We start from the raw sequence: 13603 nt of genomic DNA, 5'->3' as shown, positions 1-13603 counted from the left end.
GATAACTGTAAATACAAATAATATTATGGGCTACATAGAATTAGTAGAATTAGTCCTTGCAGCTGTATACTTTGTATGTAGGCTTTTGCTCTAGATTTCCTTTCTGCATCTCTTCTTTTACTGTTTTCTTTGGAAACTGTTTATAAGGACAGTAATTCTGGTGCATGAAACATGTTCGGAAAGGGTTTCTTTATTTAATTGCAGTCAACCAGAAAAAAAAAAAAATTTTTTTTTTAATGTATTGTTCGTATACGTGAGTCACGGCATTAATATGTTTTGTGGTTAACAGATATTTAAGCTATGGTTCTGGTCCTAAACGATTCCCCTTGGTAGATGTCCTGCAGTACGCCTTGGAGTTTGCCTCCAGCAAACCAGTGTGCACGTCTCCGGTTGATGACTTGGGTGCTAGTGCCCCTGCCAGCAGCACACTGCCAGCCCAGACCCCACCCAGGTAAGAGCTGCCTCCTCCTGCTCTCCCAAGGCAAGAGGCCAATCATCCTCTTGGTGCCAACCCGGCCACTGAGAGACAGGGAAGGAAGCTTACCTGCCATGTTCACCAGTTTAATACAGCTAGGCGTGTTCTAAGGTGTAAAGTTTCTGCTCTCTTCCTAGAAGTATTTTTCAGCACAACAGATGACTTAAATAAAACAAAATGTTAATAATCCGGGTTTGTCTCATGTGCTTATAAAAATGTCTTCAGGTGGAGAATTATTATTTTCAAATAAGGCACAATTCCACCTAAAATTCCAGATAGACATAGTATCTGGTGAAGTCACTGCTTCCTAATTGCATTGTTGAATAATATTAATTTAGTCAGTGTGTATGTGCTGCAGAGCTTCAGGGTTTCTGTTGATTTAGCCTCAGAGTTAAGCTCCTTTTCTGCTTTGCAGCTCACACTTCTCACAGAGTTTGTCAGGAACCTAACAGTCTGACTTTTTCAACACAGAGTAGCCAAAGCATGAGGTAGATAAAGCTCCAATAGTGTCATTTTTCCCATTATTGAAGCTAGTAACTGTGACCCACAGTTAGGAGTATAACTTAAGGTCAGACTTGGTTAGGTGGACACTGGCAGTTTATAACACAGCTTTTTATATTGGATTGGGAAAGTAGAGTTCTAGATTCTGATCCAGTCAAGATGGTTAACTTCGTAGTTCAGACAAGCGAAGTAAATGAATCTAAAAGCCTTTGAAAGGTTTCAAATGTCTTCCTGATATAATGTAGAAATCTTGACGATAAGAGAAGACAAACTGTTAAAAGCTACCATTATTTGCATGAAATACAGGATCAGAAGTGATATACTTTGTTCAAACTCCTATAAAGGAAGCTCTGTAAAAAATGTCTAGTATTAATACTTTTTTCAATCTGTAGAAACACAATAGCATGTTATATGAAGTGACGCTGTCAGCTCTTGATGTTCTCAGAACTTTTTAACCTACTGAAGAATCCAGGTTCCTCAGGCTGTATCATGATGATGTACACAAAGTAAAATGCTATAAAGGTCTTCAGGTTTTTGGTAGTGATTACATACGAGTGGTCTCACTGATGGGAAGAGAAAAATCTGTAACAGGTTGTCATTTTTGATATTCTGCTGCTCTTGTAGAATTTTCCTAGTTTTCCTGGTTAGTACGAGTTGCCGTTTGAGTTAGGGGGTGTGTTTGGAGCAAGTTTAGATGGCTTGGTGCTAGATTTCCAGTGTGCCGTAAATATCAGAGGTCCCTTTGTTGTTGCTGTTCAGTTAACGTTAATGGTAGGTAGGTGATTTTATGGATTTTTAGGATTTTATGGTCACTGGGCCATAAGACAAGCTGCTCTGATTTTTCAGTTTCCAGTTTGTCAATAAATGTTTCAAACCATAGTGATTATTTGTATGATGTTATTTGAAAGTGTTGAATAGCATTTCAAGTAAAGCGAACTGTAGCTTGACCGATCCAGTTCCTTTATTTTGGGGAATGGCAGCCAGAGTTATTATTGTGCTAATGTGTACTACACCACCAGGTTTCCAGAACTGACATGCTAATGCCATATTGATATTGTAGGTATCTTTCCTGGATTGCACTGTAGGAAATTACTACTTTTTAAATATCTGTTTTCAGATTAAAAGCTTATTTTTACAGGGTAGCTTTTAGTTTGTATGCATGGTGATTCAATTTTTATTTTCTTTTAATTTCATGTTTTGAATGAATGTAGCACAATAGAGCAGCAGGGACCTTCATCATCAGATGTTCCAAGCACATCTCCTGTACAAAGATCAGTAATACATAAACCATTCACACAATCACGAATTCCTCCTGATCTGCCAATGCATCCAGCACCGAGGCACATCACTGAGGAAGAGCTGTCTGTCCTAGAAGGCTGTTTACATCGCTGGAGGACTGAAGTAGAGAATGACACTAGAGGTAATGCCGCAAGCTGGGAAGTGCATTTGCCATTGGAAAGAAGTTGTGGAAGTGGGGGAAATCACCTTAATGTCCGTGTGTGTTGAGTTGCTTGTTTTGTACTTCTAAACTTGCCTCTAGCAAATAGGAAGGGAAGTTAGAGATTGTAATAGACTGAAGGTATATGAACTGAAGATGCGTACTGGCTGTTGAGTGAGGTGTACACAGTGCTTCAGTGTGCATTGTACTGGGGGGAGTAGAGTGAAATAGAAGTGTGGTCCATGCCAAAGAAGGTCACTGCAGTCATGTCTGAGCTGTCAGTGTGGTACTGGCTGGGCCCATGCTTTGACTTGGTGCTGCAGAGGAGTTTAGGATAGAGTGACCCTTTCCACATGGGAAAATTCAGTAAATTTCTAAGCCAGGACATTTTGGAGTGGGTAGAGCTTACAGTCTGTTCTGTTGCTCTGAGGAAAACAAAGGAAGTTATTGTTCCAGCAGGAGTGGGCTTGGTTGAGCTCTAGGAAGCTAGCAGGAGTGCATTATGAATAGCTGTCACTGCTTCATCATATGAGAAGGTTTAGTGTTTGGCATGTAGATAGAAAAACAGATGCACCAAGTGTGAAATGTACCCTTGTTTGGCTTTTAATGAGATAAAATAAAGATGAAGCCACGTGCAGTTATGCAGCATCATGAAAGAGAGCTTCTTTTTTATTTCTCTTTCAGATTTACAAGAAAGTATATCTAGAATACATCGGACAATTGAACTGATGTACTCTGACAAAACAATGGTCCAAGTAAGTATAATTTCTGCATGAAATAAATCAAAACAAATCCTTTTTGTCACTTTAATGAAAGTTTTTTGATGCTTGAAAATAAAGCAGGTATACAATAATTATATAGTTAGTGAAATTTCGTTAGAAAGTCATAATGAGTTTTGCAAACCTTTTAATTAAGCACAGTCAAATGAAAGGGAATATCACAATGTTTTACAGGTGGCATACTTGAGTTTAAGCAGCTTTGTGATGAAAAGCCCAAATATGTTCTATGTCTGCTCCACTTTCTTGACTTGAATGCAGAACTTCAGGTTTTGTATAACAATAAAGTTTTATCACCCTGCTATGACAATATTGCTAGGTAATCTTATGGCTTTAAGGTGGCAAAGCATTAGACATAGGAAACAATTATTTTTATACTCAAATGCTTATTGCCTTTGTGTATTGAAACTTACATACTAATACTTACAAATTCAAGGCTCCTGATGTAAATTTATAGTTAATAATGCCAGTGGGCTTGCTGTTGCTTCGGGTTTTGTTTTTTTTTTTCTATTAAAAAAAACCCTCACACCCTCTGTCTAGATTCAGTGTCAGTCACAACCTTGACTGTTAGTCTAAGCTGCCTTTTAGGGAGATTCTCGTGCTGTGTAATCTGAACAGCGTTTTTAAAATGCTTTGCGATGGAGTTGTGGCTCCTCTGGTATTTCTTATGTTCACATATTTACATTCACTTCCTTCGACAGATTTTAAGCTTAAAAATTACTTCCTCTGTTACTTTGTTAGGAAAAAGAACTATTTTCTTTCCATGTAAGACGTGTTTAGCTTGCAGTTTTACTTGAGGTATATGTTTGTTTTGTACATGGCTTGTAATAGTTCCTGGCAGCTCTGAACTGTGATGTTAAGGGTTTCAGGCAGACTTGCCTAGATGGGTTTCTTTAGGCTTGCTACTGGCAGGCATTTTCTTTACTGGAATATTCATATTGTAACTGGAAGGCTACAGGCTACGTATCATCTAACAGCGAAGTGAAGTAATTTGCTAATTTCACATCCAAACAGCCTACCAGAGGAAATACCTCTGCATGGTGAAGATATGTCAGCAATCATTACAATGGAAAAAGGATATTACTTAGGAAAACACCTCGTCCTAGCGTGCTGTAATATAGACTAGATGCTTTTGGGTTTGTTTTGAAACAGAATTCCAGAAAAAGGAGGATGGAAACAGTATATAGATTTGTGAAGGGCATTTTTGTGCTGTGCCTGAAAGTAGTGTGGTATGTTAAGTGACAGGGAACAAGTAGGTACTGAATCCATCTGAAATGTCAGGGTGGCGGTGAAGGCTGGCCTTCTTCAACTCGGCCTGTTTCGGCCCTGTGGGTGTTTTGGCACAATCAGGAGGCAGGTGCATACAGCTGTTTGCTTTCCCTTGGCTGACTCTGCAGAGGCATTTGGATAGCTCAGTATTGCCCCATTCTATGGGAGCAGTTTCACATCAATGTTTTCCTCTGAATGATACGATTGTAGCACTGAAAGCTTTTCTCTTGTGAGTCGATAAGGTCTGCGCACATAAAACTAAACTTTTTAAGGAAAGCATATTACATTTGCGGGATACTTCAAGGTGTTCTTATGAATTACTTAAGAAGCTTTTCTTTTTGTGTTCTTTTTGATTCTAAGGAGATTATAGTTGCTCATAAAACTCTTGTCAAATTGTCATATGAAATATTCCCAAAATTCTTTTCTTGTCTTGTCCTCCTGAATGAATAAATTTCATCAACTGTTTATTTGATTATTTCTCTCCTTAAAGAGATGCACATGTTTTTCCTATGGGAATTCATCTTTGATATATCAGCTTTGATATATCTGTTCTGTAGCTACATGTGAAGAGGTTGCTGAAGCTCCATTTCTGTTTCATGAGTAGTAAGTGTAAACTAAGAAATTTAATGCCAACTATTTACTTGATGTGTTGCCCTGTACTGTTAATTACTGTTGATATAATGGCTTATCACAAGAGATGCCTGTTGGCACTGGACTTGCCTGTCTGCCAGTCACAGACCTCTCTGGAGCACCTTCCTGTAAGCTCAGCATGGATGATTGATAGCTGATTCTCCTGAGCTGGAGGAAAGGGTAGGGGACCTCAAGCTGACCCTGTTAGCATGGTTTTAAGTTAAACGATTTAAATTCAGCTGGGATTTTAATGCCCTATTTTGGAGTGAGGAAATTTTATTGCCAAAGTCTGAAGAGACTTCACTAACCTTTTATTTATTTATTTATATGTTAATCAGGATCTGTATATATTTATGTTGCATATGCGTGGGCTTGCAGTCATTTTAAGAAGGCTTTCACACTGTTATGATAACAGATGTTAAAAACCCCAGAGCATTCAGGTTTAAGTACTTGCTAAGATTTCTTCTGTGTGTGATTCTTGTGCTTGGGAGATTTACTGTGCGTTTTGGTCTCTGGGATGACAGACTGTTTGATTCCAGCTGCTGTGCAGTCAGTCAGCTTTATAGTTCAAGGAAGGTTGCAAAATCTCCAGCACTTGCATATAGCCTGGAAGAGAATGATCAGGCTAAAAATAACTTCAGGGACTTTATGAAGTCATAGTTATATATTTATTTACAGTTACTAATTATTGTGGTGCTGAGATAATTTGCAACAAATATTTAGTGGACCTTGTGTAAAATAGACCATTTATCTACAGACTGTGACACCAGTGGAATATGGTTTCAGGGTTTTCATCCTAGCAGAGCTGTTGTCATTCAGGCATACTGTGCATAGCAGGAAAGATCAGTTTTCTCTTTTATGTTGTGTATGCTGTTTCAGCAGGTTAAAATGAGCAGCATGTGCTTATAAGTAAGGAGGCACTGATACATTCTGCTTCTCTTTCCCTCAGATTTCCAACTGCTTACATAGAAACAAAGTTGCCTATTCTTCTTGCCTGTTAATGAACACATAGGATACTTTTTAGGTTGACCTTAGAAATTTGTATCTTCCCTCTTTCCTTGGGCAGGAGGGAGGTCCGCTTCGTGTGTTCCATGCTTCTCTCAGCAATGATTTCACTGTTACGGTTAAAATACTGGAAAACAGTTGTATTCCTATTCTACTGTAAAAATTTTGGGTAATGGAAGTATTCAACTCCCAGATATTTCTTAAAATAAACTCTTGCTGGCACATAGAAAGCACAGAGTTGTTTACCTCGAATTTGCATATGCCTTTCCAGACTTCAGGGCAAGTTTACCAGGTGAGAACTGGAGCAAATCATGGGCAATCAAGGCTGACATATTTGAGGGTTTCTGTAGGTACAAAGAAAGTAGGAATACTAAGGAATTAAGAGGATGCCTGGCAGTGAAGCTAGCAGAGTAGACATTTGTGCTCACTAGTGTTTTTAAGATCTCTTGTAATGAGTAGCAGTAAGTAAAATAGCTCAAAGTCCTTATGCTTAGTGAGTTGGTAATTTTACCTTTTTGGATTTCCTTTGTCTTGTGTTTTGATCCTGTTTCATCTTATTTTTGTTACTTAATGTAGCTATTATCTCTTGACAGGTAGTAGGAACTAAATGCTTGCAAGAAGAGTTTGACATTTTTGTGGTTCATTTTTTTTTTTTTTTAAGGTTCCTTACAGGTTGCATGCTGTGCTTGTTCACGAAGGTCAAGCTAATGCAGGACACTACTGGGCATATATTTATGACCATCACCAAAACAGATGGATGAAATACAATGACATTTCTGTGACCAAGTCAACTTGGGAAGAGTTGGAACGGGACTCTTTTGGTGGTTACAGGAATGCCAGTGCATATTGCTTAATGTATATAAATGATAAGGAGCAATACTTGATACAAGGTATTGTTATGGATTTGTTTCCTGCATGATGAAGAATAGCTGAATTTGCTGAATGTATTGATAAATCGAGCTTGTTTTGGATGGATTTCCAGATTTTTTAAATGGGTTTAATAATTGCTAAGGTTCTAGTTCTGCTCATTACTGTTATTCACATTGTTTTTTGTGTGTTGAACAATTGCTCTTCAACTTCTAGATTAATAAAGATAATGCCAGTATTTCAGGATTATTAAGACAGCAAAATAAACTACATTTGCTAATTTATAAACATTTAGCAGTTCCTCATTGAAACGTGAATACCATGGCCTTATCAACCACATGTTAACAAAAGTAATATGTGAATTGGGAAATTTTTTTCAGGTCATGTAGTAATATGTAACTATAAGGCTTGTATGGAAGTTTTTGGAGGGAGGGCAAAGATCCCTTAGCATGAGTTTTGTGGGGCCTGATAGTGGCTGCTAGTTTTATGGGCCCTGTAGAGTTGCTGTACTACTCTTAATTAAGTCTGAGGCCTGCTTGCTGCAGGACAATTGCAGGTGATTCATTCAGGAGCATCTGGGGTACTCTTGCAGAGAGCATTTTCAAAGCAAATAGGAGGATTATTCAATGTAGCCAGTGTTCTTAGCAGTTAACGTTCCAAATACCTGTTGGCCTACCCTCCTACTCCTCTTCTGCTGGCAAGTCGAGTTGTGTCCAGCTCTGTGTGGCAGTAATCTAGCTGTGGTGTGGTTTTGTGAGGTTTTCTTTTACTGAGTGTTCACAGTCATTGGGTGCTCATGGCCGGAGAGACTCATCTTTCAAAATGGCAGCGATCTGGTGGTGCCCAAGAACATGTAATCCAAAGATCAGAAGAGCAGTAGTCATACATCTCAGTAGCAGAGAAGCGTCTGACAGATAGTAAAATCAGTTAATAGTTTTTTGATGCTGTACTGTATGTTTTCAGTAGTTGAGTTGAGGAAATTTGTTGAACATACCTCCTTTTCCCCTGTTCTTTCTTTTCCTGAAATTTCTGTTTCATGTTGATACAGAGGAGTTTAACAAAGAAACGGGACAGATCCTTGTTGGAATGGACACACTGCCTTCTGATCTAAGGGATTATGTCAAAGAAGACAATAAACGGTTTGAAAAAGAACTTGAAGAGTGGGATGCAGAACTTGCTCAGAAAGCACAGCAGGAGAAGTTGCTATCTCAGATACCCAGGGCACCAGCACCCTCACCTGCTCCAGGTTAGCTGCTTCTACTTGTTTGTAAAAGGAGTAGATCAAAAAAAAAATTTAAAAAATCACTGGCTTTTGTATCTGTTTAACAAAAAGTTAATTTGTGTCATCTTTTAATGACAACTGTATACTTAGCCAAGGTAACTGCACTTGAAGTTTAGTCTGGGGATTTGTTTGTATTTTACTGTTTTATATAAAGTAAAAAAAAAAATAAAATCCTGGCTTTTCTGCCTTTCTCCCTCCCCCCCCCCCCCCCCCCGTTGTGCTCAGCTTTTACTGAATTTTTTTTTTTTAATAGAAACTTTGGGTTTTTAAAGAAGACTTCTCAGCAGTCTTCTTTGAGAATTTATTAGTCCATGAGTGATGTATATTCTTCTATTCAGAGTGATTGAGTAGAAGACCTACCTTCACGTTTTAAATTGGGACAAAATTTAGAGCTGAAGAGAAGAATAATTTATTTGGTGTGATGTATTGAATAGATTTAGCAATAGTAGGGCCCATTTAATAAATTACCATGTAAAAACAAGGTTGTTAAAACTGTGGAAAATACTCTAAACAGCAACACTGAGGCCTGTGCATTTAGGAACCAAGCTAACAAAGACCACTGGCAGTGTGACTAGAAAACATGCCTGCTTTGACACAGAAAAAGCTGTTGGGTTTTAGGTTATGTTTACCTTGTGGTCCACTGCAGAATGCTGCATGTACATTATGTGAAAGATGACATGATGGATTTGTGATGAGACTGCTGTCCAGATGTTCTCATTGTTGTTCATGAGTCATTAAGACTAAGCATATATTTCTCATAACTATGACTGCAAACTGAGTGTAAAAAGTGCAGTGGTTTAGTGACATTTGTTTTTGCAAACTATGGAGAATGACTTCATCTTCTAGATGTTTTGGCTTCACAGACACTTTGAGACATGTTTTAGTTCTTTTGTTAGTAAAGGAAAGTATTAAATGAATGTTGTGTTTGTCAAATCGGCTTTCATCATGTAAGGTGTATAAGATGTTATTTATGCTAATCATTTTTATTGCCCTCAAGTAGGGGAAACTTTGAGATTTCCCTTAGACAGAAGAATATAATGTATTGTTAATTTTGCAAAGTAAAAATCTGGCACCCAAGTGGCTGTAGGTCATTCCATATATTGGAATGTCCAGGTAGAATCTTATCTTTGTTCCCAGTATTCCCCCATATGATTGATGAGCACCTACCACTCAAGAGCCTTACTGGGTCTATAGACAGGATGGGTCTGTTGTTCTTAATGTAAAATCATGGGTCCATTTTTATATGTAAGTGTTCAAAATTGCCTGAGACTAAGACTGGTGTAAAGTTTTATTTGTGACTGGTGTGACCTACCCTGCATTTTCTGGGTGGGTTACCTGTCTATGAGACAGTGATCCAAATACAACTAATCAATTCAAAATTTATGCTTATGTTAACACACGAAATTTTCATCTTATTTCTGTTCACAAAGTTCAAGCAGGAGAACCAGAATATTTAGAGCAGCCATCAAGAACTGATATTTCAAAGCACTTAAAAGAAGATTCTGTGCAAGCGATCAACAAAGCTTTAGCTGAACAAGAAGACAGAGGTCCAGAAGCTATAATGGATACGGTGAGGATATTTTGAAGCTTGAAAAACTTTTGCTTTTATTTTGCAAGTGGAAATAGTGCAATAGCTGCTAAAAAGGGGTGTGTGTTTAGAAAATTTGAACAGAAAATTGCTATTTCTTCAGAGACTGCCCAACACTAAAGTCCATTCAGAAGGAGTGTACTACAGTAATGGGTGTAGTAGAAGAAAAATACTTAGATGTCATCTACGTGATTGAAGTACTTGTCAAGAGTACAGCATATACTGGAGATATGTACAATTTAGGTCTATGCAAAATTTGAAGCATGCTTCTGAAGTTCAGGTCCTCATTAAACAAAAGCAGTCTAGCCCCAGATATCTTTGAGGCCAACAGGAAAGTCCACTTAAAACCTTTGAAAATGAGGTGGCAGCTTGACTCTTACTTGGGACGTGTTTTCTAGTCCTTTCTCCTGTGGTGTCTGTCAGGAAAGAAGAGAAGTGCGCTTTCTCTGCTAAACTGAAATCAAAGGCAACAGGGAAACTATTCCAACCCTGGGTGAAAAGGCGCTCTACCACTGATGTTTTAGGCTGCTGCATATCTGACTCTTCTGAGTTCTGGGAATACAGAACAGCTTATGGGGTGTCTGTTTAATATGAATTACCTCCAGCTGAAGGGCTAGTTGTGAAGATACCAAACCCATGATAAAATGTTCTGTATGGTGCTGTCCTCGTTCTAGGGTCTGTGGGCATCTATCCCAGTGGACTGGGGAAGAATCTTACAGAGTTAATTCTACAGATCAACTGTTTTAGTTCAGGCTACTGACACTGCACTGTGATCAGCCTTAGAACTTTACAAGGCTGTGGTTGAGGAGCCACGTGGGGAGCATCATGATAGGCATTAAGGGGCAGGTGCAGGTTGTCTTATTTCAATATTTCCACTGCATTGTTCTGCAGCAAGGTGGATGGCTCTTTAAAAATAAAACAGAAAAAACCCACAACCCAAAACAAACCCCAAACCATGCAAACTCTTTTATTTGAAACAAATACGTTTTAGCTATTAGAATCTAAAGCTAGTTTGTAGCTAATTTGAGGGTACTCCGTTAGTAAAAGCTGCTCTCTGTATACCCAAGTTTCACTTAGGCAGAATTGTGCTTCCTTCTCAATTTATCAGCATGATCTTTAATTAATCTGTTTCCATATGCATTCTGACATGCAGGCATATATTCCTTTCCTCCACTTTGTTTGTCTGCTTTAAAAGAAGGAACAACAACATCAGACCATGCAACAAACAGGATTGTAGGTTAGCCACCACATGATCATTTGTGTCCATTTTCTGCTCTTTCGTCTTTTTTCTCTGCCCTTTGACTGCACAATCTTCTTTTGTATATATATGGTGCTGGATGTAAATAGGTACTCTGTGTGTTTCTAGAATCTTTGTTAAAAATGAGACTATTGTAATAGTTGCAGAACAAGTAGCATGGCACTCTGCTTAGATTAGACTCAAGGTTTAAGTACTACAAATGTTGTAAACTGGCTGTTATACAATGATAGACCATAGGAAGTGTGATTTGACTCCGTTGTTTAAAACTTGCTTAACATAGCAAGAATTTTGGTGACTAGCATAGTTTTCCCCTGTTTTTCTGTGTAGTTGTTGTTCTAAAAAAATAAACCAGTTGAATGTAATGTGCCAATGAATATATTTTATAATACCTTGATTGTAAGAGGCTTTTTTCTCCTAAAGTATCAGGGAATGTTAGCCTTTGGCTTATTGCTGTCCCCTAGTATGAATTCATTAGGTACTTCAGATATATGTATTATCTTTTTGGTGAAATGTATGAAAAGAAGAGGTGGGTTCACATCCTTTAACAACTGCCTGGAATTGTTAGTGGATGTTAAAGTTGCAATACTGGCATAGTAACCTCTAGATGGGTGAATAAAGAACAAATGAAGTTGGTTGCTTTTTCTTTTAGTAATCAATGGCTTAATTTTAAAATGTACTTATTAAAAATAAAGAAACTGTAAGTAATTAGTGTATATAAATGATATATATAATTTTTCTTAGAATTTCAGCAGTGCACGGGATTTGACTTGATCAGCATCAGTTTGTGCCTTTCCATCTTTCTCTTGTTTTCTGATTATTTAATCCTCCCCCCCCCCCCCGACTGATGATGGTTTTTTTCTGCAGACAGCTGATAATGCCCCAGCTCAAGAAGCTCCTAACCAGCGAGTTGTAGAAGTGGCGATTCCTGATGTAGGGACTTTTGTGATTGAGTCAGAGGAGGGGGGTTATGACGATGAGGTACATTTGATTGCAGTTGTGTGCACCGCTCCTTTTTGGTGCTTTTTTGTGCTGCCTGCCTGATGAGAATTTTTGGCATGTTTGCACATCATGGCATCTAACAGATTCTGCGAAACTAAATGCTTAGTGATTTGTTTGACCTTAACAATGTCTTAATTTGTAATGAAATGAGAAAGGAAAGCACTAGCTACTCTAATTGGGCACGCTTTGCATGGTACCATTTACACTGGAAGTGTATATGTCTTTTTAGCTGTGGAAGTTGAGTGTTTGTGTTAGGCCAGGTAGCAATTGAAATGCTGGCCCTAGATTGTGGACTACTGTGTGATTTAAAAAAATGACAAGATGCCCAGTGATCTTAATGTTTGTGCTTTCATGTCAGTCCAATAAAGCTAAAATTCAAGTCTGATACCTTATTTGTCAATGCCAAGGTTAAGCTTTTCAAATTTAAAGATTAAGTTTATCCATGGTTTAGTGTGAGGTGTCCCTGCCCATGGCAGAGGGGTTGGAACTAGATGATCTTAAGGTCCTTTCCAACCCTAACTATTCTACAGTTCTATGATCCGTGGAAATAACCTGGGACTGATATGGCTAGTGGAGCTGACTCTTCCAAAGCTTAAGAAACAAAAGCATAAAGTTCTTGCCCTCCCCCTAAAATCAAACCTAGGATGGTGTGTGTACCTGTTACTACTTGAGGAACAGATATCATCTGCCCATGTTATCCTGAGAAACCAACCTTAACAGGTCATCAAACTGCCCTGCCTTGGCACAGTTTACTCCATGTTTGGTTTGGTTGGGGATAGTGTTGTTGCAGCCCACATTCTTGGGTGTCTAAGCATGTGGTCTTGGGTGGACTATGGGGAGCTTTTGCTTCCGTAGGCAAATGGGTACTTCAGGTCATTCTGCCCTGTAATTTGGATCAGTTGTAACTAGAAGCATGAGGTGAGGAATAAAATGATTTAATTGACATCTTCACACCAAAAACTCAGTGTTGTTTTCCCCACCGTTGTCCCCATACTTTTTCTAGAGGATGGTAACTTTCTTCTGTATTTCTATGTTCTGTTTGTAAGTGTATTCACTTGGGTTTTTTAATGTTGTTCTTGTGTGGGAAACCCTTCCAGAAGGTTTAGGGGTTTTTGTCTTTTGTTGCTGTGCTAGTTGATGTGCCAGTTATACCTTAGGCAAGGAGAGAGGGAGTTTTTCTTTACTCGCAGATAACAAAGAAGAAAGGCCTTCCTGAGTAAACTAGATGTATCAAATTGTTTGTCTATAACTGGTATGAATAGCTGTGAGATGTATGTTTTATTGGCTTTGTGTTTGTTAAGAATAAGAATTTGTCTGCAAATGGTTCAGGGACCAATTGTATTTTCAGCAATGGGGTTTCTTATTTTGATATTGAAATATGCATAAAATACAGGTGGTGTAGTTTATGTTTTTAGTATAATATATATAATAGTGTCAAAAAGTGTGTTTGGTTGATTTTTTTTTTTTTTTTTTTGACTTGAAACTGGTCACCGGTAGCACTCATCAATATGTACT

At 38.2% G+C, this 13603-nt stretch overlaps 1 protein-coding gene across 3 annotated transcripts in view; it reads left to right on the top strand.

The window, feature by feature from the left end:
- Positions 1 to 13603, top strand: part of USP25 (ubiquitin specific peptidase 25) — an 89862-nt gene that overhangs the window by 64145 nt on the left and 12114 nt on the right. For 2 of the 3 annotated variants that reach the window (XM_061453777.1, XM_061453779.1), the window contains 7 exons: positions 290 to 451; positions 2188 to 2396; positions 3099 to 3169; positions 6756 to 6984; positions 8010 to 8207; positions 9674 to 9813; positions 11954 to 12067. In XM_061453777.1, the coding sequence (XP_061309761.1) occupies positions 290 to 451; positions 2188 to 2396; positions 3099 to 3169; positions 6756 to 6984; positions 8010 to 8207; positions 9674 to 9813; positions 11954 to 12067 (1123 nt within the window). The remainder of the gene's footprint in view (positions 1 to 289; positions 452 to 2187; positions 2397 to 3098; positions 3170 to 6755; positions 6985 to 8009; positions 8208 to 9673; positions 9814 to 11953; positions 12068 to 13603) is intronic. The other variant, XM_061453778.1, reaches the window with a different exon arrangement.

The sequence above is a fragment of the Pezoporus flaviventris genome, unplaced genomic scaffold (genome assembly GCF_033815535.1).
Source record: "Pezoporus flaviventris isolate CSIRO_AGI_PZ_B2104156 unplaced genomic scaffold, CSIRO_AGI_Pfla_v1 ptg000015l, whole genome shotgun sequence".
Classification (NCBI taxonomy): Eukaryota; Metazoa; Chordata; class Aves; order Psittaciformes; family Psittacidae; genus Pezoporus; species Pezoporus flaviventris.
This window is presented reverse-complemented; position numbering and strand designations above follow the sequence as displayed.